At 42.8% G+C, this 26,157-nt stretch overlaps 1 protein-coding gene and 1 long non-coding RNA gene across 12 annotated transcripts in view; both read right to left on the bottom strand.

Annotated features, from left to right (window-relative positions):
* Positions 1-608: 608 nt before the first annotated feature.
* Positions 609-3,622, bottom strand: LOC308470753. The gene is made up of 3 exons (XR_013982628.1): positions 3,496-3,622; positions 3,102-3,219; positions 609-711 (listed from the first exon to the last, which is right to left on the bottom strand). It is a non-coding gene; the product is annotated as an uncharacterized lncRNA (long non-coding RNA).
* An 8,162-nt stretch (positions 3,623-11,784) lies between these two features.
* LOC308472234 (uncharacterized protein C3orf20 homolog) overlaps positions 11,785-26,157 on the bottom strand; it is a 54,514-nt gene continuing 40,141 nt past the window's right edge. For all 11 annotated transcript variants that reach the window (XM_080996914.1, XM_080996905.1, XM_080996907.1 and 8 more), the window contains 2 exons: positions 15,366-15,413; positions 11,785-11,900 (listed from right to left, as the gene is read on the bottom strand). In XM_080996914.1, the coding sequence (XP_080853040.1) occupies positions 11,804-11,900; positions 15,366-15,413 (145 nt within the window). In that variant the 3' untranslated portion in view covers positions 11,785-11,803. The remainder of the gene's footprint in view (positions 11,901-15,365; positions 15,414-26,157) is intronic.

Genomic DNA, 26,157 nt, shown 5'->3' with positions numbered 1-26,157 from the left:
AGTCATGCTGGCCACATGACCCGGAAGCTGTACGCCAGCTCCCTCAGCCAATAAAGCGAGATGAGCAAAGCAACCCCAGAGTCGGTCACAACTGGACCTAATGGTCGGGGTCCCTTTACCTTTACCTTATGACTGTATTGATACATCGCTCAGACCTAGTGCCATGGTAAGAGCATATGAAAAACCTGCTAGGTCAAGGCCCCTCTAGTCCAGCATCCTGTTCTCACAATGGCCAACCAGATGCCTGTGGGAAAGCAGAATCTGAACACAAGAGCACTCTCCCGCCCTGTGGTTTCCAGCACCTGATATTCAGAAGTATTAATGCCTCCATCTGTGGAAATGGAGCTTAGTCTTCATGGCTAGTAGCCATCAATAGCCCTCTCCTCATTTAACGAACAGTGGTTGAGAATGCCTGAAGACAGCTGACATTTGTCCATTATTTCCAGCAACTCCCCAGCTATGTAGCACCCCATAAAAGAGCCACGATGTCTCCTAAGTGTCCCTTTTTCATTGAAAAGTTTGATCCGGCAGTTCTGTCTGGGGCTGTTAGGTTTTGTGGCTATTAGTAATAGAACATATAACCAATTGACTCCACTTTTGTGATGCCAGCCGCACAAATCCTGGGCTCCTCCCCAGAGCTGCCACGGTGTTTGCGTGGAACATTCCTCTCGTTTTTTCTCTCCCCTCATATGTGTGCAGATGAAGTGAGCCCTATAATAAAAATAAAGATTTATTAGCCTTTCCCCTGTGTCCCCAAGGCTCAAGAGAGAGGAGATTATTGGAGCTACCACATCAGACAGTCAATGTTCTTGCAACAGTCATAAAACTTCCATTAGATGCTGAGAGGAGGAGGGAGGATGGGGAAAGATATTTACTCCTGCAACCGCTGCAAAAGCCCGGAGTCAAATCCAGAGATATTGGCTCACTTCACAGTGCTTTGATTCGACAGTGTATGAAATAAATAATGTAGAATTAAAGTGAATCCCAATAAAAAAACACACGATGCCCAGGATATTGACGATCCTATTTCTCAAATGGCAGGTTATTGAACGTACAGGGTCTGCTACACACACAAAGAAGAACTCGCTGTCGACGTTTTCCCCCTCCTTTTTAATTTGGTCTATTTGCACAGAGCGGATGTTTTCAGGCGGAGATGAATTTAATATGTTATTTATATGGTTTATTATCTAAACAGCTGGGTCTTTTGCAATGATGCTCATCTTTGTAATCATCTCATGCACTTACTAAACGCCCCATCTGACTCCCCACCCGGCGAGGGCTACGTTGCTGATTTAAAAGATGCAGGATCAGTTCTTTAATCAGAATCAGGGCTCATATTCAGAATTGTTGGAAGTGAAGGTTGAAGAACATAGAAGTACGCAAAGCGATTAGCATGAATATGAACAAATCCACCTGTTGTGTCCTATTATGGCAAGAGAACAGCAAAAATCATGTAGAGTGGTAAGGATTTTCTTTGCCTTATACTTTGTGTAACCATATATTACAGACTTCGTTTTTTAAAAAGTGGAATAGGCATTCACTAGAGAGCCCCAGACTTTTTCACCAAGCAACAAAGATTTATGTAACGCCCCCATCCAGCACTCACTCTTATGCACTATACCAGCCCTACCCAACATGGTGTCCTCTAGATGTTTTGGACTACAATTCCTATCAGCGTGGCCAATGGTCAGGAATTATGGGAACTGTAGTGTAATTTATCTGGTGGGCACCACAATGGTTAAGACTGTGCTATATCACCAAACAAGTGTCTTCTCATTTTGGGGAGACACTGTTTTGGGGCCACTGAAGCAGGCATCCCAGGCACACTTAAGGGGCCATTAAACACTGTAGGCATTACTTTGCATTAAACATGCATAGGACTGGGCTGTATTGATCGATACTCAGCCATTCAATAGGAGCAGAAGGTGACAGTGGCTTATGCACTTGCAATTGGGACCATATCGGCCTTCTCAATCTCTCCACCAACCACTGGCTCCCTGAAGGGCGGATTCGGACAGCAGGACTAAGCCAGGCTGACCAGAAAGGAAACTTCCTGATGATCTGCACCTGCTATATTTCAGTGCTGGCTCTATTGGGCTACGCAGTTGCCTTCCTCCAAAGAAACATCCAACATCTATTTTGCTTCAAACCTCCATACTCAATCCGATTAATCTGATCATCATCCCCCATGGGGATGGCTGAATTGGGGATGGCTGAATTGGTAGAAGCACACCAGACCAAGAAAGCTGGTCAAGACAGAAGAACAGAGTCATTAAAAATGGTTATACTGTGCGATTCAGGGGCAGATTCATTATAGGTTGACGACTGTTTTGTGCTCTTCCCGGGATGCGGCACAGTCATAAACCAGGGTTAACATGCCAATTAAACTGGGATTTCTGATGCTTTACTTTGTCAGCATCACCAGTAGAATGATGTGATGGGGCTCTAGAGTAGAATATGACATGTACCACATAGCCTTAGTGCCGGCTCAAAATGCATTCAATTTCATTAATGAAAGTTGTTGACACTGTGATTAGATATATGGGAGTCTGTTTCTGCTGGACTAGAAGCAAATGCATGCAGTTCATTGAGAGAGAGGGGGAGTCGTTTCTCAGTAGCAATGTTAGCATTTAGAAACCTAATTCCCAATTGATTTTTCAATAGAAATTCGTCACCCTATAGCCAGATTACATTTCATCTGCAGAAGAAGGTCTGTAAGGCATTTTTTTTAAAGGTTACATCAGAACTGGGCAGGTGGTTTTTGCCTCTGGGTAGACTGTTACAAAGGGCTATACAATATGCTGCCCTTCAGATGTTGCTGGATACTAGCTCCCATCAGCCCCTGTCAGGATGACCAAATGCCAAGGACGATGGGAGTTGTAGTCCAACAATATCTGGAAGGACACAGGTTAGCTGCCCCTGCTGCAATCAGTTCTGGGATTGCTGAGGCAAACAAGAAGAGCATATTCTTGAATGTGATGGTGGTTGCTCAGAACTGTAATCCACTTTGAAGACCTCTGGGTGGAAAGGCAACGTATAAATGTTTTTAAAATAAATAAATAAGTTGAACCTGAATGTTTGAGGAATCCTAACGTTCTCACCTTAGGGATGTGGGTGGCGCTGTGGTCTAAACCACTGAGCCTCTTGGGCTTGCCGATCAGAAGGTCGGTGGTTCAAATCCCCGTGACGGGGTGAGCTCCTGTTGCTCGGTCCCAGCTCCTGCCAAAAACACGCCCAAAAGTGCAAGTAGATAAATAGGTACCGCTGCGGCAGGAAGGTAAATGGCATTTCCGGGCACTGCTCTGTTTTGGTGTTCCCTTGCGCCAGAAGTGGCTTAATTATGCTGACCACATGACCCGGAAAAACTGTCTGCGGACAAACACCGGCTCCCTTGGCCTGTAAAGCGAGATGAGCGCCGCAACCCCAGAGTTGTTCACAACTGGAAGTAACTGTCAGGGGTCCTTTACCTTTTTTTAACCTTTTTAACGTTCTCACCTTACATATCCAAAATTCAAACTCCATCAGAGCTGCAACTGAGAAGCAGATAGGAGCAGAAAAATGGTGGTGGATAAGCATCTCTCCATATTTGGTTCCAACTCAGGCACCTAGTATGAATGCATCCTCAATTGATTCAGTTGTCACAGACTGGGAACTCCCCATTATAGGCATGTTGGAAGAACAAACGGAAATGTTTTTTTTCCTCTTGAGAAAGAAAAACAATAGGATTTTGATGTGACAATTATTCTGGTAACACTTTACCCGATATATATATATATATATATATATATATATATATATATAGCTGTTCATTACTGCTGCTGAACACCTTTCATAATTATTGACCTGACCTGAATTAACCTATTGGATTTCCACCACAGATCTGAATTTATTATGTGCATCATTATCATAAACATTAATGGCTGGTTGGAGTGGCTGGGAGAGCAGCCTGCAAAATGGCACCAGCAACCTCCATGCATCTATCATTAAAGGGACAGACCTCTCAGCCATGCACATTTATTCCTGTTTAGAACGCATGACACATGTGTGCTAGACTACCAATGCAGACAGTTAATTCAACACAAAGCTTCATAGGCAATGGTCAGTGACACGGAGAGTTGCCATCCGAAACATGTGGAGAGCAGTAGGTTAGGGAAGGCGGCATTAACACGCAAGCTTTCATTATGAAAACTTACGCATGTGCACTAGTGGAAAAACAAGAAGTGGTAGCCCAGGAAGGAAAGAGAGTAATACTTCCTTGAGCTTTGTTTCCAGTGGAGAAGAAGACTCGAGAATCAAGAAGGTAATATTTCACAAGTCAGCAAAGTCGCAAGTCAGTTGGTCGCAGACCTTGTTGCATTTGCCATAAATGGGACCATGGGAACTGGCCCTAAATGACAAATGAGACAAATAGGCTGTGGGATCCCTGCCTACAATGTCTGCGTAGGCCAGCCATGCCCTGAGCCTTTGTGATCAGTCTGGCTCCTGGCTGAGACATCGAGGAGCAGCGATACACTGGCAGAGGCAGCAGCTGTGACTCGGCTGCCTTTCGGGATGACATTCTAATCTATAAATCCAAATAGATAGCTTCCTCCACAGCTGCTACAGGAACCATGTGTTTGTGATTAATGAATCTTTTTTTAACTGTCCACTATTAATTTTTCCCAGCCTTATTATAGCTAGTAAATCTGTATGGCGTTTTTGTATTCCCCCCTCCCCCACCCCGGTCTCAGTCCAATCTTATTGCATTCAGTAAATCTTTTTACTTTTTTCCTTACCTTGTGGCTGCACAATTCTGCATACACAGATGAGGAGTCATTGTTCACCACATCTTTTTCTATTGGGTTAATGTCTCCAGCTTCACATGGATCATCCATCACTTGGGCATTATTGCCCTTGAACCACAGCGCTTGCTTTCCCTTTCCTTTTTAACATGCACAAATAAAAAGCTTTGGCCTGGTGTCTCCAAGGCACAAGTTCACAACAGATGCCCCAAAGCGCAAAGCCCTCTTGTCCTGCTAGACCCGTCATGTTTTGATTGGGTTTGGGGCTTTGCATTGCAGATGTGTTCCAGATGTACTGCAGCATTGGGGAAAAAAACACAAGATACATACATTCAAAACTCATGGAGAGATTCTGAGACTGAAATACATTTGATATGTAACACCTGAATTTGCCTGCTTCAAAATTCTGCCTGAGGGGGCAGGAATAAGAGGGGGAGGAGATTTTAATTCCAACGGTGAAACTTCACATTTCCATGGTTTACATCAGGCATGGGAACTTTTGGGCCTCCAGATGTTTCTGAACTACACATCCCATCATCCCTGACCATTGACCATGTTTGAAGGAGCAGATGGGAGTCGTAGTTCAGTAATAGCTGGAAGGCCAAAAGGTTCCTCACCCCTGATTTGCACAGATTCACATCAAGTATCTCTGCTGTGGTCTGTGTATGGTGTTTTCCACTGAGAACTCCATAAAGAATGATTTGGATGTGTGCTTCTGTACACACACAGGGATACAGGCTGGAGACAAGATGGGGAGCCACAGTTATCCACAAGCTCACAACATGTTCAGTGATATGCACCATCCCTGCAAACATTTGTTTCCTCTTCACACTTTATGTTGCCTGTTTATTCATCTACTATTTTATTTATTTACTGCACCTGTGTCCCACCTTTTGTGAAGGTGGCATAGGTGCTTGTCCCATCTGTGTTTTATCCTTCCAATAACCCTGTAGGCTAAGAGATGGTGGCTGGCTAAGGGTCACCCACTGAATGTTATGGCTGAGTTTTTGAACCCAGGTTTTCCAGGTCCTACTACCCTACACTTCTTCAGGAGACACTGGTTATACATGCAGCCAATTCACCTATTTCCTGAACTATGAGTTTGTTCTTTGTTAGATGTCAGATAATTGTGAGTTTAAATACAATATGCAGTTTAAAGTCAGTAGATCTGGGGAATGGTTGTCTTCAAGTGACGGCAGAATGCCAATACTGGTGTGGCCTCTCATATTTCAGCAGGGAATGTATTCCACCACTCTGGTTCCACCAGTAAAAAAAAGCCTGCTCCTGCATTGCCACAAGCTGATGATAATCACCAGGCAGTGGCAAAACTAACTGGATTCCGTGTATCTGAAGAAGTGTGCATGCACACGAAAGCTTATACCAAGAACTAACTTAGTTGGTCTTTAAGGTGCTACAGGAAGGAATTTTTTTATTTCGACTATGGCAGACCAACACGGCTACCCATCTGTAACTGGATTCCATTTGTTGATCTTAATGCTCCTACAGACAATGGAGGGGAAAACAACATTTCAGGTAAACTAGTCCAGAGTTGTTCAGTGCTGCATATGTAAGTAGCAGGACCTTAAAAATGGTTTGTTAGTTAATAGGCAGCCAGCTAGTTATAATCAATATACAATCAATAACTAAATTATAGCTCTGAGTAGGCTTGCTGAAATACTGTAGGGCAGTGAATAAACAAATGCAGGAGGAGGAGGATATGAAACATCTGCCTAAATCATGCCCGTGTCTTTTGCAAAATGCTTGGGTTCATGTTTGACTGAATAAACCCTCACTTCCACACTGTCCTTTATATGAATAGGGAACTGATTCCTTGAGAATGTGCATCCTTATGTAGACAAGGCAGCACAATCCACACCCAAAAATGAGGTATCAGCACCAATTCCAATGTGTGCAGAAGTACAAAAAATATTTTTTGGGGAGGGAAACACTAGGGAGGTGGAGCCCACCACAACAGTTTACTGAGGGTTTATTCAGTCAAACATGGACCCAAGCATTTTGCAAAAGACATACCCGTATTTTCCGCTCTATAAGACGCACCAGACCACAAGACGCACCTAGTTTTTGGAGGAGGAAAACAAGAAAAAAAATATTCTGAATCTCAGAAGCCAGAACAGCAAGAGGGATCACTGCGCAGTGAAAGCAGCAATCCCTCTTGCTGTTCTGGCTTCTGCGATAGCTGCGCAGCCTGCATTCGTTCCATAAGACGCACACACATTTCCCCTTACTTTTTAGGAGGGAAAAAGTGAGTCTTATAGAGCAAAAAATACGGTACTTAGTGGGTATGGAATGCTGATTACTTGGACAGCACAGGGATAGAATGGAGTCTCTTGGAGGAAGGCATGGCTGGCTGGCACTTTCAGCCAATGGCCTCCACAACACAACATTTCTGTTGCAGGTCTCATGTACAGAGACTTAGTAAGCACATTTGAGATTCTGGCCCTGTTATGGTAAGTGGCAGGTAAAATTAGTTATACACCAAAGATTTCTCAAGATAAATTAATCTTCTCTTTGTAGAGAACATATGGCCAGGACGGGAACCAGATGGGTTTGAGCTGCTGAGGCGGTAAGTTACATTCTCCCTGCCGGAATTAGGTCCCGTTTACAAGGAGGAGATTACCAGGTAGCACAGATTGCAGGTGTCCCTGTTTGGGAGAGGTGATGTAGCATGCCATGGTCATGGCTGATGTGTTTTCCCACCAGCGCATTGGCACGTGGACATTTTTAATGGTTCCCTCTTGATTCCTCCTTCCAGAGCTCTTTCTGTTCAATTTCAGCTGTTTTAAAGGAAGTTTTTTAATTTTTTTAAATCAGGGATTTTGATTGCTTTTCTTAGCCAGGGCAGTTCAACCAGACAGTCAGGTGAGGCATTACCTAGGGCCACACAGTTCAAGGGGTGACAGATAGCCAGAAGCATCAAAAGACTTTTACCCTTTCACGTGCATACGTTCTACCATGGACAGCTCCCCATTCCATTTTTGCAATATTGTTTGTGCAAGAGAGATTGAGGCACATTGCCTGGTCACTTTCCAGCCCAGCAAAGGTGGTAAATCATCAACATCCTAATAATAGATAACCAATACAAGCCATTCATACTGATCTGGAAAACAAGCAACTTGCAAGGAGAACAAATGTACACATACAAAGGTCTATTTGATGTGAACATAGCGAAGATTGATGGGACCTGTCTGTTCCTGAGTTATGTAATGCACAGGTCAGGCACTCATATTTCCCAGCCAGAGCCATTTCCACAGCAAAGCTTCCCTGGAGCATCCAGATGGCCAGTTATAGGCAGAGAGCCGGTCTAGACTGACGCTTGGTCTAATCCAGCAGGACAGTTCTTAGGCTGGAACCAAGTGTGTCTTTATAGTTTGCTGCATAAAATGTTTTGGATTCAATAGTGACAGGCTCTTAAGAGAAAGGAAACGAGAGCAAAAGAACAACACTTATTCCCATATGACCCAATAAAACCATCACCATCTAGTCTTCTTGCTAATGTTCTTCTTGTACAGAATTCATATGACATGATTTATGTCAAATTCATGCAGTGTCTTCTAGATAATGGGAATGAGTCTGCACGGGAAAGACAGGCAGCAAGCCTAATAAAATGTCACTTTGACTATGGCAATTTTCAAACCCATATTAATTTATTGCAGCCTCTGGGGGACACTTTGTTACAAAGCTATTACATCCAACACTTGCCCACTTTATTGAAAGGTGATGAACCAAAAACAAAAAATCTACAAAGTACACACAAATTTCCAGCCTGGTTAGAGGGATATTAGAACTTTGTTTCACCATCTCAGTAAATTATCCTATACATATCACAAAAATGTATACATAAAGCAGTATATTATAACTATGGTAGAGATGTAATTTTGCTGCATGATAATTTTGCAGACATTGTGATTGTGAGAACCATCATCTTGATTGTAAAACCTGCTTACGGTTAAAAAAAATGCACATAAAAGTACGAAATCCTATATACTTTTAGTCAAATGTAAGTCCCATAGAGTTGAGTGGTGTTTGCGCCAAGGTAACTAAGTTTAGGACTGCAGCTTGGCATATGATGTGGGCTTGTCCAGTATGAAGTTGTTATCTGCAAAAATTTTGTATTGGTGAAATTGATATTTACACGTTTATGCACTTTTAAATTATATTCCTGTAGTATGGGGATTAACAGCAGGACAACTCTTTGGCCACTGTGACAATAGGATGCTGGACTAGACGGGTCATTGGCCTCATCCAGCAGGCTCGTCTTATGTTCTTAGGTACAGTGGCACCTCGGGTTACATATGCTTCAGGTTACATACGCTTCAGGTTACAGACTCCACTAACCCAGAAATAGTACCTCAGGTTAAGAACTTTGCTTCGGGATGAGAACAGTGCGGCGGCAAGCAGGAGGCCCCATTCACTAAAGTGGTGCTTCAGGTTAAGAACAGTTTAAGGTTAAGAACGGACCTCCGGAACGAATTAAGCACTTAACCCGAGGTACCACTGTACTTACAACCAAAGTGAACTTTGATCCTTTGGTTGGATAAAGAGACTTTATTGTTGCTAAAAGCAGTGCTTTTTTCTGGGGATACAGAGGGGTACACGTACCCCTAAACATTTTGTGAATCTTTGTACTTTAGTCCATTTACTGTATTTAATTTTCCCGATTTGAACTATAAAATAGTGATTTTCTTGAGTTAAAATGAGAGTAATTTTATAATTTTTATAAAATAAAAACATGAGCACTCTTCTCTCCCATAGTTTCCAGCAACTAGTATTTGGAAGCATCGTTGCCTCCAACTTTGAAGTCATCATAGCTAGTAGCCTGCCAGGCCTCAGGGAAACCAACCCCCACAGCGGGGTGCCAGGAACGGTTAAGACAAGGAAAAGTCCTTACCATCTGCTTTTATTAAATATTTACAGAGAGAGGCTTGGAAATGCAGCCTCTTGGAATAATGGCGTAAATCTCCAACTTTTTTTCCCCACTTCCTCATTCGCCATCTATTCTACAGGTGGCACTGAGGGCCTTTTGCTTCTGAGCCCTTTTCTCTCCTACTTTTAAGGCTCGCCAGGTTCTGGGGGGGGGGTCTGGAATGCTTTCTAGTGTCAGCCAGCTGTTCCATGGGAAGGCGGTCTCCACCATTCCTCCTCTGTCCAGTCCCTGACATAGCCTTTGATAGCCCTCTCCTCCATAAATTTGTCTAATCCTCTTTTAAAGCCCTCGACGTTGGTGGCCATCACTGCCTCCTGGGAGAACGAGTTCCATAGTCTGACTATGCACTGTGTGAAGAAGGTTTTTAAGTGTCATACATCTTCAAACATTCAGCATCATTGGATATCCATGAGTTCTAGTGTTATGAGGGAGAAAACCTTTCTCTATCCACATTCTTCACACCATGCATAATTTAATAAACTTCTGTTGTGTCACCTCTTACCTTTTCTCTAAACTAAAAAGTCTCAGCCACTGCAACCTTTCTTCATAGGTAATCAGAACTGTACACAGTACTATTTTCAGTTCCTTTCCTAAAGACCCCTAGCCTGTAATGTGACTTTTTCATGGCAGCCACAAGCGACATCAGCATCTTCATTGATCGATCTACCATGACCTCCTGGTCTGTTCCCTCTACTGCAGACCCCATGAATGTGATGTGAAATTAAGATTTTTGATCCAACATGCATCACTTTACACTTGTTTTCATTGAATTGCATTTGCCATTTTACTGCTCATTCACTCAGTCTGGAGAACTGCTACCAGTTATTGGAGGTCTGGTGTAGCCAATACGATTCCAAGATTAGGAAGAGCTTTCTGGTGGTAGGAGTTGTTTGACAGTGGAACAGACTGCATCAGAAGGTGGTGGTCGCTCCTTCATTGGAGGTTTTTAAACAGAGGCTGGATGGCCATCTTTCAGGGATTCTTCAGGTGTGATTAATGCATTTCTGGGGCTGGACTAGATGGACTAGATTTTGGGTCCCTTCCAACTCTACAATTCTATGATTCTATGGTTGCAGCTCCAGGCTGAAAGGCACCTGACCTAGTCTCACTCATGACTCTCAAGGGTTTTCTGAAGCTCTGGCCTCCCAATGATGCTTCCACCCACTTGATAAACATGTTACTTTTAATATAATGCAGGAAAGAGGTTATAGGCAACTAAGAAGTTTACAGACATATGACAATTCTACTCTATGCTGTTGTGTTTCCACAGGAATCCTTCTGTAGTTTCTCGAATGAAGCAGTGTTGGCTCACCTGAGCTTGGTCTAATGTGAAACTGGCACATTTGCCATCCAAGAGCCACATGCATGTGGAATATTCAGAGGAGAATTGAGTGATAATATTTCCCCCTAAATTGTAACATTTTAGGCTGTGACAGGGAAGGTGGTGGAGGGGAGCTCATGTCTGAATGCTTTTGGGGGGGAGGAGAGGGACCCTCATGGCACACCGAAGAATAGCATGTGGGGGAGGATACTAACACTGATATCTTCTTGTGAAAATGAATACCAGACCCTAAATTTCAGCTGGGCCAAGTCCACGCTATTGTAGTTCCTTCTTCCTCACATGTAAATGGAAAACTAAGCAGGTAAATTCACTTCTAGCTAACATTAAAACTGATATCTCATTTTCCTGGTTTTGGCTCATCTTCTCCATTCCCTTGTCATCCTGAGGAACCTGCCCTCCTGTCTTACATATTCCACATTTGGATGATACCACTCTGACTTTGCTTCCATTTCAAAATGTTAGGACTTTGGTACACCGGGAAACCAGACATTTGATGCAAATGATTACTACAAGAACTCTCACTGCATGTTTGGAGAAGTGATTTCCATATGTTTTAGAAAAACAACCTTCTGTATGGAATGAAAGAAACCAAGGCTGTCCATTGTGGGCTCTTTCTTCATAATGAATAAAATATAGTTAGTTGCATCTATATGGGTACATTAAGTGTGTGTGATACTATATATATCTATATACACAATGTCAACAACAACAAAAAATCTTTCCAGTCTCAGTATGCTATTTCTTTGATTTTTTCTTTCCACGTTTTGACTTCTCTGTCTCTTTCTGCTGCTCGCAAACAGGCTCTTCCAGAGGCAAAGGCTCACTATAAAAACTATATATAGGGGAAAAGAAAGGGAGAAGTTTGCAGTGTGAGTTGTATCATAAGGTCAACTGAAAACCACACACAATGGGAATCCTAATCATCTTGCAGGTGGTGTTAGGTGTTAAGCGTCATGTTGCAACATTCCTGATAAGCTTGTGAACTCTGGTTTCTGTTTCAAGGCAATATAATATATCAATCTGGCAGCATGTTCTGAATGCCACTATGGTGAATTCACATGTGCCTCACTGTGTGATCATCCCATCACTGTGCAAAGGTTTTGTCCTAATGCAGCTGTGTTAATGGTAAGAAACTGATAAAAGAGCATTAATACAGCAGACCCAGTGTTTTTTTAGTCAAAAGCTTGTCGCAGCAGCATAACAAACCAGAATCCTGCATATTTATCATGTCTGCCAACACTTCATTCAGGTATGGAATATAGCACATAATTTGGCATCTTGAGAATATCGGGTGGTATGCAATACTAGTCCTACTCAAGAGTAGACACATTGAAGTCTATGGGCACGACTAAGGTCACATTCACACCATACAGCTGAAGCATTATAGGTTCAAAAATTTCAGTGGGTCTACTCTGAGTTGGACTAGCTGACTACAACCAATCAAACTGATCTTTTTAAAAGTAAGTTCCTGGCAGAGAAATAACAGAAAAGTGCAAGCAATGATTGGTGAAGGTTAAAACAATGGAACCTTCGTGGGTTGGATTTCTGTTAACAAGCAAGTAAAATAATAATGCCCTGAAGCCCATAGCTGCACTATTCTGCGGTCGTCGTCCCCCTGCTCTACTCTATAGTCTTCATATTATTCTTTCTTGTTTGCACTCTGACAGCCATCTTGTAAAGAAAAAAGGAAACCTGTCTTGAAAGCAGAATACATTATGCAAAGTATATACAGTATATGTAAATTTAATTTGCATAATTTATTAAGGATGCATAATACGGTTTTTGCTAGGCTGTGGTATATAAGTCTTTAAATAATTCTAGTAAGACATCCAATTCAGAAGAGAGTCTGCAGATTTAGGCTCAGTCCCATAGGTTAACCTGTGACTCCTATGCTCTTATTCCAGAACATCTCACATCCTAACCATGTCTACTCTGAAGTAAGTCCCATTGCAATCAATGGGACTTACTCCCAAGTAAATGTGTGGGGATTGCCGCCTTGGCAGATGTAAGAGAATGTAATGAGCTAACCTATGCTGAATCAAACTCTGTTTATTTAAACCACCAACATCAATTCTGGTGGCAAGTATCACAGGCAGCGTTTCTCAGGCTGAGATCTTTTAACTGGAAATTTCAGGGACTGAATGTGAGCCTGCATATATACAGAGAACGTGCTCTGATATTAAGCTTTCTTCCTCCAAAGGAAGCACAGGAAACCTGCCTCCAGATATTTTTGACCAAAGATCCCTTCAGGCCTGACTGTTGGCAGTATTAGTTGTGGCTGAAGGGAGCTGGAATCCAACAGCTTTTGGGAGGCTGCAAGGTTCCCATTTCTGGTTTAGAGCATCATAATTGCTTTGCATATTAAGCCAAACCCAGCATCCTCTAGTTTTTGAACGTGGCCAGATGGGTACATTCAGCACCAAACACATGTCCTAGTAATGGGAAGTGGCCTTTTAGACTCTCTGCATCAATTTTATTTATGTCAGAGGCAGATTTAGAGGGGTGCCCCGTGCGCCCCAGGGGCACTGCTGGGGACGCCACAGCTATACTTTAGAATAGAGCACGAGAGGGAGAAGGATGCTGAACTTTGGTGTTGAACACGGCACTGCTGAAATTTGAGACCCCAAGATCTGCCACTGTTTATGTGCTACATTTTAATTTCGGTTTCCTCCAATGAGCCCAGGGTGACACATAATGTTCTAACCACCCGAGTTTTAACTAGGAAAAAAAATGCAAAGCAGATTATACTAAGATGGGGCAGGCAGAGCTTTAGATTCTGGGTTTTGTTTTGTTTTTAAAGGTAGATTCCAAAGCCTGTAGAGAGACAGTGACAGGCCCAACTAAACTTCATGCCTGATCGGGGACTTGAATGTGGGTGTCCCCGGTCTAAATGCAACATGGCAGCTGCCACACTATGTGGTCTCTCATTTAATCCTTTTGTACCTTCAAAGGATGCTTTAATTACCTCTAGTGGTTTACAGACATGCCCCAGCGTAAAACGGTTACTGCATCACAGGAAAAAGACACGGGAAAGACTCCATACTCTCACTCCCATTCTGTCATTGAGGATTACTCTTCTGCAGAATCTCAACCAGCCTCACCCTTTACCAGGTAAAGTGAAATGGCTATAGGGGTGGAATTAGCATAGCCTAAACGAAATTAGCATGCTCCTGACAAGATGAGAATTTAAGATGTGTCCTAACGATAAACTGTAAAGCTGTCAAAGCAGCCAGGTACAGTTTAGTCGAGGAAATGAGCCCATTAACTTGGCATCCTTGTTAGCAGTTTGCTTATAAGCATATCCTGGGTTGGTATAACTGTCCCCCCCCCCCCCCAAAAAAAACCCCAGCCAATAATAATCATATAGAGCTATGAGAATCTACAAGCTTAGAAATCTCTCTGACAGTGAGCAATTAACAAGGGATTAGCTCACAAATTATGACATCCACATAGTAATAGTTTCCCACTTCCTGATTCAGGAAGCCATCATGGATTATTGCCCCCTATCATATCAGCCTATCACTCAACAACAGGAACTCTGAGCAAGTTAGCCATTGGCTAAATTGCTCAAAATGTGAATTCACCATAAGTTGGACAAAAACTGGGCACTGAGATATGATGGCAGGAAATCAGTTAGTCAGATGATCACCCTGGGTGCTTCCAAAACAGTGACAAAAGTAACATTGGGGGGGGTTAATGGTATGCTAACACTAGCTTTGTTCTGTGGTTATTGCAGCTTTATCTTGTTTCCATGTGAGAAAGCAGCAAAGAAAGGACCAAAAAGGAAAATGGAAGCTGTCAGATAAGTTATTTGAGCAAAAGTTGTGATTTTACTGGATACTAGGGATGACCAGTAACAGGAAGAGGCTGCTGTAGCCTCCCAGTCTTTCTCTTAGTACCAGGTTTTTAAAAACAAGAAAAGGTGTGCCAGTCTTGAAAGTGGGTGCTTTGTGGGAGGCAGCTGTGTTGGCACAACTTGCTTTTAGGTGCCAGGTGCAGCATGAAGTGGCCACCATCTTCTTTCCCCAAAATGCCTCTGGCTCCCTGTATAGCTTCACAGCCAGCGTAGCTTTGCTGGGACCCAGTGGCACCGAGGGTGGCGGATGGCAGTCATTGCAGCTGTGCCAGGCCTGCCCTTCTCATCTGAGTGCTGAACCCTTGCAACTTGAGAAAACGATTAACAATAAAATAATCCTAGCATCAATCACCCCAGCATTTGCCCCACCATGCCAGGTGCTGATGTTGGGCTTGGTTTTTATTATCATAGCCCCAAATCCCAGCATTTAAAAACACAAACCTTTCCAAGGCAGGGACAGAGACCTTCTTTGGATCTTCAAAAGTGGGACTGGCAGGAGAAATGAAAGAAGTTTGTGTCAATAAACATATGTAGGTACTGTATTCTGCACCACTTCTTATGCACATTTTTAATAGAAAGTTTTAATTTCTTCTCTTTTTTTATCTTAAGCCAATGTTGCAAATGTCTACTCATCTGGTGTCAGTTGTGAATTCCTCCTGGTTAACCAATTACTCACTCCATTGCTTTGAGGCCCTTATATACACACATGTCCGGAGGAGGAAAGTTAAGTTTCTGAGGGCTAATGCATGGTTTATTTACCAAAAAACCCACAAAAAACAGGATTAAGCTATTTTAGACTGTGTATGTATAATACATGCCAAAACCATTTTATGAAATAAATTGGATTTAATGACTCATGATTACTTCTTCATGACAAGTTCCATTTCCCTATTACTTGTTGCAATTATTATTTACTACATTTTTAGTTTTGTTTATTAAATTTATATACTGCCCTTCAGCCAAGATGGTTTACAGTATTAAAAAAAATGCTGCCTTTTGTGTATAACAAACAAACCAACAAACCAATCCCCCCCCCCCCCCGTTTAAAAAGTCATAGATTGTTTACTTAATCAAAGGCCTTGGAGAATAAGACTGTTTTCACTTGGCGTCTGAAGATATGTAATGAAGACACCAGGCAAGCATGTCTGGGGAGAGCATTCCACAAATAGGGAGCCCCTGCAGAAGAGGCCCTGTTTATCCCACCCTTCCCCCATGGAAATCAGGGTGGCATACATTTCCCTGCTTTTTCATCTCAGAAACCCTATATGGTAGCTTAGGCTGAGAGTAGGTGACTAACACAACTTTACTCAATGAGTTTCATGGAGATTTGAATTCTGAGAGTCTAACACTCTCACCACAAAATGACATTGACTCTCTTTTTAAATGGCAGGCATATGCAACTTGCAGACCTATCATGCGTGTCTTAATCAACTCGTTTGGCACCACACCTGGGACTACACAAACTATGGAAGTTGTTAAGCACCTGCAAGACACAAAAGGGAAAGCTGGTGTGTTGTGTTTAGCTTGCTGGGTCTCCAGTTTTACAGGCCTGATTTAATGCTTGCTGCTCTCAGTTGACAAAGTCATTGTCAGGGATATCAAGACATGAGATCAATTTCATCACCTGACCCACCCAGAACTACCCAAGTGTCACAAGTAAAGGGAGAAAGATCAGAAGATCTTCCACTCAAAAGGAAGTGTTGCATAAATCTCATGAATGCAGATGAGTAATAATCTTAAGAGGTTTCTCGTGTTTGGGGGCACAGGAATCCTGTAACTGATTCAGCAAATGTGAGTCAAGTTGATTCCACCAATATTGCAATCCATGCTTCAGACTGGTTTAAGGCACCATTTACAAAGGTAAGAGATACAAAAAGCTAGCCTACAATGAGATACATGTACCTCTGCAAACATCGCCTATTAACTGCCAAGGTCCCTGGAGAAATGGAAGAGCTTTAGAACATGCAAGCTACGGCTTGTTCACTTAATTATTCACTTGTTCACTTAATTATTATTTCTTAATTTGAGAATTCAATCAACACAAGAAGCAGGAAACAGATGCACATACTGTACTGATTAGTTGGTGATGATGGATGGGGAAAAGTCATAGCTATTCCTCCCCCTGGGAGGAGTCAGAAGCTTGTACCTCCCGTTATACATCTTGAGCTTTTCTAAACAGGCCTGCCCAACACTCTGAAACCCCCTGCCCCTAAAATTAGCACTCTGCTACAGTCTGAACCACCATGATAGTGTACATACACCAGCTGCTATTAGACTTGGACCTTCCAAGTTCTTAAGCAGTGTACTGCTTGGCAAAAGTAGTTTCTTTCTAAAGTACAGTACCATATTTTTTCGTGTATAACATGGTCCCATGTATAAGATGCCCCCTATTTTGGGGGACTCCAAATTAAGGAAATGGGGGGAGATTGCCCAGAGTTGCTGAGCTTTGTTTGGGAAGGATTGCCCATGGTTATTGAGCTTTTTTTTAGGGGGGATTGCCGGAAATAGCTCACCCGCCTGACCTACGCTCCTGTTCCCTCACCGGCAGAAGCCACCAATCGCCCAATTGCCGCAGCGACAGGCGATCATCACCAGCCCTTGCCACAGCCACCAATAACATGCTCAATGGCCAGTGATAATCTCTGGCTCATGGCAGCAACCAATCCCATGTCCCCCCCATGCACTATCCATGTATAAGACGACCCACAATTTTTAACATAATTTTTAAATTTAAAAAACCCTTGTCATATACAGAGAAAAGTACGATAGGTTTTATCTTAAACAATTGTAAACACAGTAAAAAAAGAGTTCACTTGTAATATGATATATTACATCAGTGTTTCAGTGCTCATTTCTTCTCCTTCCAAAATAGATTTTATCTTGAACAATTGCAAACACAGTAATAAAGAGTCCACTTGTGATATACCCATGGTACAGTGCTCGGACGTCATTCCGGTAATCAGACATTTTGTCACTAAAGAGCTTAGTCATTGAGCTTTGTGGTAAATAATATACAAGAAAAGACAATATTTAAATGACTTAAAGCAGGGGTTATATCTGTCCGCATCTGCATGTTTCCATCAGGAGGAGCATAGAAAGAGGACAATGTTAAACCTCCTAGGAGGTTTAAGAAACTGAAGGACATCATTTATAGGCTGCCCAGAAGCTTCTGGTTGGCCACTGTGGAAAATGGAATGCTGGTCTAGTTGGACTTTTGGACCAGGCCTATCCCGGAAAAGTAGTGGGTAGGTTCAGTCTATCTGGGGTCATCCTGAAAGGAAGAGACCATAGCTTTGCAGGCAGAATATCATAGGTTCAATCCTCAACATTTCCAGGTAGTCTGGAATAGACTCTCTGGAGCTCTCTAAAGCTCTCTGGAGAAAAGTGACTAGTGGGGTGCCACAGGGTTCTGTCTTGGGCCCAGTCTTATTCAACATCTTATCAATGACTTGGATGGTGGACTCAAGGGCATCCTGATCAAATTTGCAGATGACACCAAACTGGGGGTGGGGTGGGGTGGCTAACACCCCAGAGGACAGGATCACACTTCAGAACGACCTTGACAGATTAGAGAACTGGGCAAAAACAAACAAGATGAATTTTAACAGGGAGAAATGTAAAGTATTGCACTTGGGCAAAAAAAATGAGAGGCACAAATACAAGATGGGTGACACCTGGCTTGAGAGCAGTACATGTGAAAAGGATCTAGGAGTCTTGGTTGACCACAAACTTGACATGAGCCAACAGTGTGACGCGGCAGCTAAAAAAGCCAATGCAATTCTGGGCTGCATCAATAGGAGTATAGCATCTAGATCAAGGGAAGTAATAGTGCCACTGTATTCTGCTCTGGTCAGACCTCACCTGGAGTACTGTGTCCAGTTCTGGGCACCACAGTGCAAGAAGGACACTGACAAACTGGAATGTATCCAGAGGAGGGCAACCAAAATGGTCAAAGGCCTGGAAACGATGCCTTATGAGGAACGGCTAAGGGAGCTGGGCATGTTTAGCCTGGAGAAGAGGAGGTTAAGGGGTGATATGATAGCCATGTTCAAATATATAAAAGGATGTCACATAGAGGAGGGAGAAAGGTTGTTTTCTGCTGCTCCAGAGAAGCGGACACGGAGCAATGGATCCAAACTACAAGAAAGAAGATTCCACCTAAACATTAGGAAGAACTTCCTGACAGTAAGAGCTGTTCGACAGTGGAATTTGCTGCCAAGGAGTGTGGTGGAGTCTCCTTCTTTGGAGGTCTTTAAACAGAGGCTTGACAACCATATGTCAGGAGTGCTCTGATGGTGTTTCCTGCTGGGCAGGGGGTTGGACTCGATGGCCCTTGTGGTCTCTTCCAACTCTATGATTCTATTATTCTAGTAGGCAGTAAGCAGCTAGATGGACCATTGGGCAGCCTCAGTATAAAGCAGCTTCCTGTGTTCCTAATCTCTGCCAAAGCTAAACTGGAAGCAGTAATGGACAGAGATTGCCAGATTCAAAAGGTGACGCCTCTCCTGTATAGCTAAGGAGCCTACACAATGCAAATTTTATTCGGCGCCAGCTACTTCCATCACAGAGCAGTAATGATGGCAGAAGGCATGCTGGTTGACATCCTTCCTTGTATGCAGTTGTGAAGATGGTATTGCCTGCATTTCATCCAGTTAATTTGTATTTAATCTTCCACTGATTCATGGAAGATCTTGAAGCCTCTCATAACTACCTGCACTCTAGGAAAGCTCCTCTTAGACTTTGGTCCTCACAGCTAAAGTCACATACCCAACAGAATCCACACCTTTTAAAGAGAGAAAGATTACAGCAATGACTCTTGTTTTCTTTCGAACTTGTGCTCCTTTGCTTGCAAGTTGTCTACCAAATAAAGGCAAGGGATTGCATCTTGATCGAAAGGGACACCATTAATTTCTTTTTTCTTATCCCTGCACAAAGTCTAAGAAAGATTCCGTTTACAATTGGGTTAGATAAGAACCAGCAGAAATCCCTGGAGGGTCAGCAAAGTAATTCACTCCTGTGACCCATCCTTCTCTGAAGCCTGGGGCCTTGGTGTACAAAAGAAAATGTCTATTGCAAAAGGCTAGTTCTACCGATGTTTAGTTTAAGTGGGGTTATGGGTACAGAGGCAATAATTTATGGCGCTAAAGAGATAGGTCTTTTAATTTTGAGAGAGAAGGTGACACAGAAATATATTTTGGCAAAGATTCATCTTTATGTTACTCTAATATGTTAACTTAGCTCATCACCTTAACAACAGGGCCAGTCTGAAGACCAGTGATAGAGGGACAAAGAAAGCTATTAGCACCAAAATGAATTGGATATTCCAAATTTACCCATTTATTTATTTGTATTGTGACCTGGATCTGTAAGAAGGTAGGGATGCTATAGTTCAATGCTTGCCAGGACGCCACATCTCTAATCTGTTTAATTTAATATATGTCACCACCTTTGTTTTACATTTTTTTCTGGCTTTTCACAAGTTTGTCTTTTATTACAGGGCACCAAATGTGCATCATACACATCTGGATGCCGCACACAGTAGTGAACAACATCTGTTCAAAAATGCAACGTCAGATTTGGCAAGCACCATGGGATGGATTGGTTTGCTAGTGTGACTGGTTGTGAGTGTTAGCAGCTAGATTTTCAGTCACTAAACACCTGTCACAGACTTTGAAGGTGTTTGAACTCAGGATGAAAGGGAGAAATGTGCTAAGAGGAAGGCATGCTTGGCAAACCCTCACCATGATCAACTCCTGCTCGGAAACCTATGTGGAAGGACGTGTGGATCCAGAATTGGCCTCCACAGTCATCTATGGACACACCGTTAAGACCGTGTTCATGGAAGACAAATGAATGATCACCAAAGAAGAAGAAGAAGATCGACTCTTCCATCCAGCATTACTTGTAAGATTTCCCTAGCAATTCTTCTATAATCAGGGACATTCGTTTTCTCCAAGTCACCAATAAAAATTCTCCAACCAATTTTTTAATGCTTGATATGAACAGAATGAATGACACTACTGGTTTGGGATCATCTGATTTAAACAGGAGCCCCATGCTTAATCTAACCTGGTGGATTTGCTCAATATCCCACTGGGAACAAGGTTCCACGATTCATAGTATAAAAGCAGTGGTGACTAAAGTTCCTGGATTCTGAATTTCTGTTGTACTTGTTATAGCTGTACTGGGAAGGAAGTTCCTCCATAGGACAGTATTAGTTGAAAGGTACATTAAAGGGGCAGTGGAAATAAAGCTTATAAAAATAGGACTGCTGGAACAAGTGAGTCAGCCCAGTACCCATGAACCTTAGCAATTTCCCTAACTTCTTTTACAGCTCTTACTTTCTCTTTACACTGCTTCTCACCTCAAGATAAGGCAGTGTGGCTTTACAAGAAAATTAATTTTGAAACGGCAAAAGCAATAGGGGAAAATTCTTTATAGCAAACTGGGGTGATGGCTCTACATAACGAAGTGCTCAGCAGAGCCCATTAAAAGGCCCACCTGCACACAGATCTCTTGCTAAGTCTGAAAGTTGGCTCACAATTCTCTTATATTAGCTCCATCATTTTTCATTCTCAAATATTTTTGGTGGAGAGATACATTTAAACCATAAACCTGACTGCTTGCTCAAGCCCAGCAGATTACAGCTGTAAGGCAGCTACTAGAAAACAGCTAACAGGGATCATATATATCCAAAGTACATCACTGAATAGAGTGATATAGTTGTATTGGCAGCAGAACAGGCTCATATAAATGTGCATCAACCGGTAGCAATTTAATGAGCGAGGGTCCAATCCCAGTTGAGTTGGGTGAAATCTTTGAGGTCTGGAAAGCTGCACGTACACTGCACACACACACACACACACACACACACACACACCACATACACACACTGCTTCTCCATCCCAAATCCACCTCTTGAAGCTGCCTCTTGGACTTTTGTTAGATGTATATTCACACAGTGTGTTCTTCCACCCTGAGATATGATTCTGAAATTGAATTTTGGTATTTCTATAGCTCTCTCTCTTTCTTAAAAAAGAATAAAATCTGATTTTAGTGCAATTGATTTCCCAAGCCCTTGGGAAAAAGTGAGCTAGAAAATCCAGCTAAGTAAATACCATTGCTTGAAAGGTTTAGTGATGGAGTGATAAAGTGTGGCTAAGAAATGAGTGCCATAATGAAAAGATTAACCCTCTCTGGTTTTTTCAAAGGATATTTGAAAAGCCTAGGACCACAGTCCTTTCAGCTTGTTTCAGTGGCAGAAATAATGATGGGCTGCTGATCCTATACTCGGAACCTCTCCTCTGGACCAACTGTGTCACATATACTGCACTGAAAGGACAGGAATAGTCCAGCTCCTCTCCCCACCTACACTAGAGATGCATTCTGACTGCATCATATGTGGGCTGAGACGGGAGCATCAGTGCAACAGCACCAGAGGAAGTCAATACCTGAGGTTGCGGGCTTGAGTCTTAGCACTGGCGCAGGAGGAATAATAAATTGTGCCTTCACAGTGCTGCCAAGATCTTTGTGCAGAATCTTCCACTAGCAACTCAGAGTACAGGTCTCAAGTGCTGCTCTTTATTTCAAAGGGATGGAGGGGGTTCATGCTGGGGAACTCCACAAAAGCAATATATGTCAAGGGCTGTTTGTAAAAACTTCCAAACAGGCAGCAGCAAAGGTTCAAACGCCTTGGGATCTGGACATGATTTACAGGCCATTTCCTTGTTTCTTCCATTACTTGATTTAATTCAAAAATCATTTTAACTATTAGCAAAGTTCCAGTGTGTGTCACCATGCTCAATTATTCACAGCAATGGACAGAGACATTGACCAACTGCACAAGCGTGAATGCAATTTAGGAATGGGGACTTGTGGCTCCCCAATAATTTATTACGGCCGATTATGCAGACCAGGAGAAAGGCAGGGGCTTACTTACAATAAATGTGCAATCCACAATCCATCACAAACTGAAAGACACACTGAATACCCAGGTTCTTTAGCCTCCTCTGGATTTAAGGCCTTATTAGCAAGGCAATTTTGTTCTTGTTACATTCTGCTGTCTGGGATGCTTAAGACAGCCAAATGCATTACACATCTTCCTATTGGACCGTACGGACATACAGCAGGCTGGGCATTAGCAGACCCAGGAGGCACATTCAGCCTCCATTACAACATTTGTTCATAGTCCACAGCTATCAAAGTTAATCTTGAGCAGGTTTCTAACTGTCTCGCTTGCAGAAAACAAAATGTAAGGAAAAAGCAGAGGGGCATCTCATAGGACACTCAAATGCACATTCTCCAAATTGCTACATTTGCAGCGCATTTCTAAAGGGAGTATGCTGCAATGATAGAAGTGGATAAAATTATGCATGGTGTGAAGAAAGTGGTTAGAGAAAGGTTTTTCTCCCTCTCGGGAGCATCCACTGAATATGAATGTTGGAGGATTCAGGACAGACCTTTTCATAATCACACTATGGAACTCGCTCCCAAAGGAAGCAATGATTGCCACCAACATGGATGGCTTCAGAAGAGGATTAGACAAACTCATGGAGGATGAGGCTATCTATAGCTTCTGACTCTGGTGACTATGTTCTACCTCCACTGTTGTGCTCAGGTCCTCTTTGTGGGCTTCACATAGGCCACTATGAGAGGAGGACACTGGAAAAGATTAGTCACTGGCCTGCTCCTCTTATGTTCCTATGATATAGCTGATGCTAAGCCTGGTGACACCAGGCAGCATTGCAGGGCAGCTGCCAACAACCTTGCACCACCTCCCTGCCACTCTCCTCACCTTGCTAGCCATGCCACAGCTTCTGCTTCCTCCACCCATGGCACTGGTTTTGTTACTACAGTTTCCACCCCTTGTCCACTGTGGGTGGGGCTGTCCCGCCCTGCTTGCCTTTCCACCAGTAGCAAACATAGGACAGAGGATGGGAGGGCAAGAGGAGCCAGAGCTGTCCACCTTGAGGGCCCATGCCAACCTGGAGCTGGCCCAGACAAAGACCATATGCCAATCACAGAGCCAAGGCAATGGGTACAGTTTTGTCTCACCATATCAGTCAAGAAAGTAATTAGTCAGGAGGTAGCTGCCCACATCCTGCATGTTGTATTCTTACAGGGAATTAACTGTGCACTGTTCACTTAAGCGCAAACAAAACTTTTCCTTCTTTCACTTCCCTTGGACTAGCAGAAACTTTGCAGAATCAACAGACCTATCAGGGTGCTCTATATAACCCTGTTGTTTAACTTGTATATATAACCTGCATGGAGTCTGAACCAGCAATCAAGGTTCAACATATAACACATCATGCTCCACTTGTCCCAGTCTTACTCCTCTGCCCCTCTTCCAGCTGCTGCCACCAATTCACCACTTGTCTGCTCCAGTTAGTAACTTTTTTAACACTAGAAGATAGGAATGGGGAGAAATTGTGTTCCAGTTCACACATAAAGGGGAAAATCTCCCTAACTCACTTTTCCCCAAACAATATGCAAATCATAATCTACTCTTCTTTGAATTTTGCAGTGGAGTTCTCCAGTCAGTAATGTTTATAAAAGATGAATTCACTAGGGTAAAATGTGCATTAAAATGCATATAAGTGAAAATAACATTAAAATGCATCATGTTAGAGGAAAATGCTTTGAAAGAATATGTGGATTAGGATAAATCCACTGGTGAATTTTCATGAGGGTTTAAAATTGCAAACAGATATGGAAATATGGAGAACTGAATTTAAGGTTGGAAACATGAGAAACAGAGATAAACCAATATTGGCAGGTTTGTCTATCCCTACTAGAAGGGAGAGGGCCATGTGTGCAACCCCCATAGCTCTGCATTTAATGCACAGCAGTACTATGATGACTGCATGAACGAGACTCTCTTGTGTTAAAGAGCAGTTTCTGCACTCTCACTCTTCACTTTGTGGTACTATTCACTATTCATGTCTGGCGCATGAATCATGAGCCAGGTGGAATCCTGAACAGACACAGGAACACTCCCGACTGCAACATTTTGTTGCTGGTCTCACTTGTTTTGCCTGTTTGCCTTTTGATGGAGTGTTTTGTGTGTAACTTCCTCTCGCTCCTATGAACTGCCTTGTTTTAACAAGAAATATATTGATTATTCACTATAAACATTTAGTCATCTGAGCAGAGGACAGAATGTGGTATGTGTGCGTGTTTTTAAAAATGGTGCTCCTTGTAACAAATTCAGCTACCTTCAACTTTTCCTGAAAGCCAGTGCCAGAGTTTTGTCTTGCTGACCTTTGAGCAACAGACTTTCCTTTCTGCTGCTTTCTAGCATTCCTTTGCTATGTCGAATGCATCCTATTTGACAGGCCATCAGCCTGCTTTCCTGCCCCCAACCCCAGGCAGTTCATAGTGGCAGGCACAAAAAGGAACACAGCTGCAATGTTTTCATATATCTGTGAGTCATTGGTTGGACTCAGATCATTGCCCTGCTTAGGGTAAGCTGTACAATAATAAATAGCATCAACTCAACAATATCTGCAAGTTGCTAACTTGTTGGCCTTACTTTCACTCCTCTTAGTTTCCGGACATGATCATTTGACTGTTGTTGGGTTTTTTTTAATGCAACTCCTCTCATTGACTGTTCACACACCTGCAGTTATTTTTGACCCTCAACTCAACAAAAGTGTTAATTGCCAAAATATGTTTGGCAAGAATTAAAGTTAAGTCATGCTCATCATGTGCTATTGCTCCCCCACTGCCAGCTCTTCCACATTAATGCCTATACGAAAGAGGAAAGTGCAGTTGGCCATAGCCTTCTTCATTTTCATATCTTTGCCCAAATGGCCGCCAGTTCTTCCTTATCCATTGATCTTCCTTTCCACTTGTTAATATTTGTGATCCTCTCTAATTTACACCCAGCTAATTGACTTCCTGGACTCCAGTCGATATACATGTCTACTCTCCCTGAAGCTGGTTTCTCATTCCCCCCCCCCCCATGGGTGCTGCATGGGTGGTATCAATGGCACTGGTCTAAAGGGTCACTCAGTAGAGCATGAAACTATTAATCTCAGGGCCATGGGTTCAAGCCCCACATTGGGCGAAAGATTCCTGCATTGCAGGGGTTTGGACTAGGTGATCCTCATATTCCCTTCCAACTATGAGTCTATGAACTCCATCCCTTGTCCAGACATCAGGAGTTCTGAATAAGGCTGCAGAAAGGGCTCATTTCAAGCCGGTAGATGAAATACAGTTACGGCACTTT

Source organism: Podarcis pityusensis (assembly GCF_964106645.2).
Source record: "Podarcis pityusensis genome assembly, chromosome: 2".
Taxonomy (NCBI): domain Eukaryota; kingdom Metazoa; phylum Chordata; class Lepidosauria; order Squamata; family Lacertidae; genus Podarcis; species Podarcis pityusensis.
This window is presented reverse-complemented; position numbering and strand designations above follow the sequence as displayed.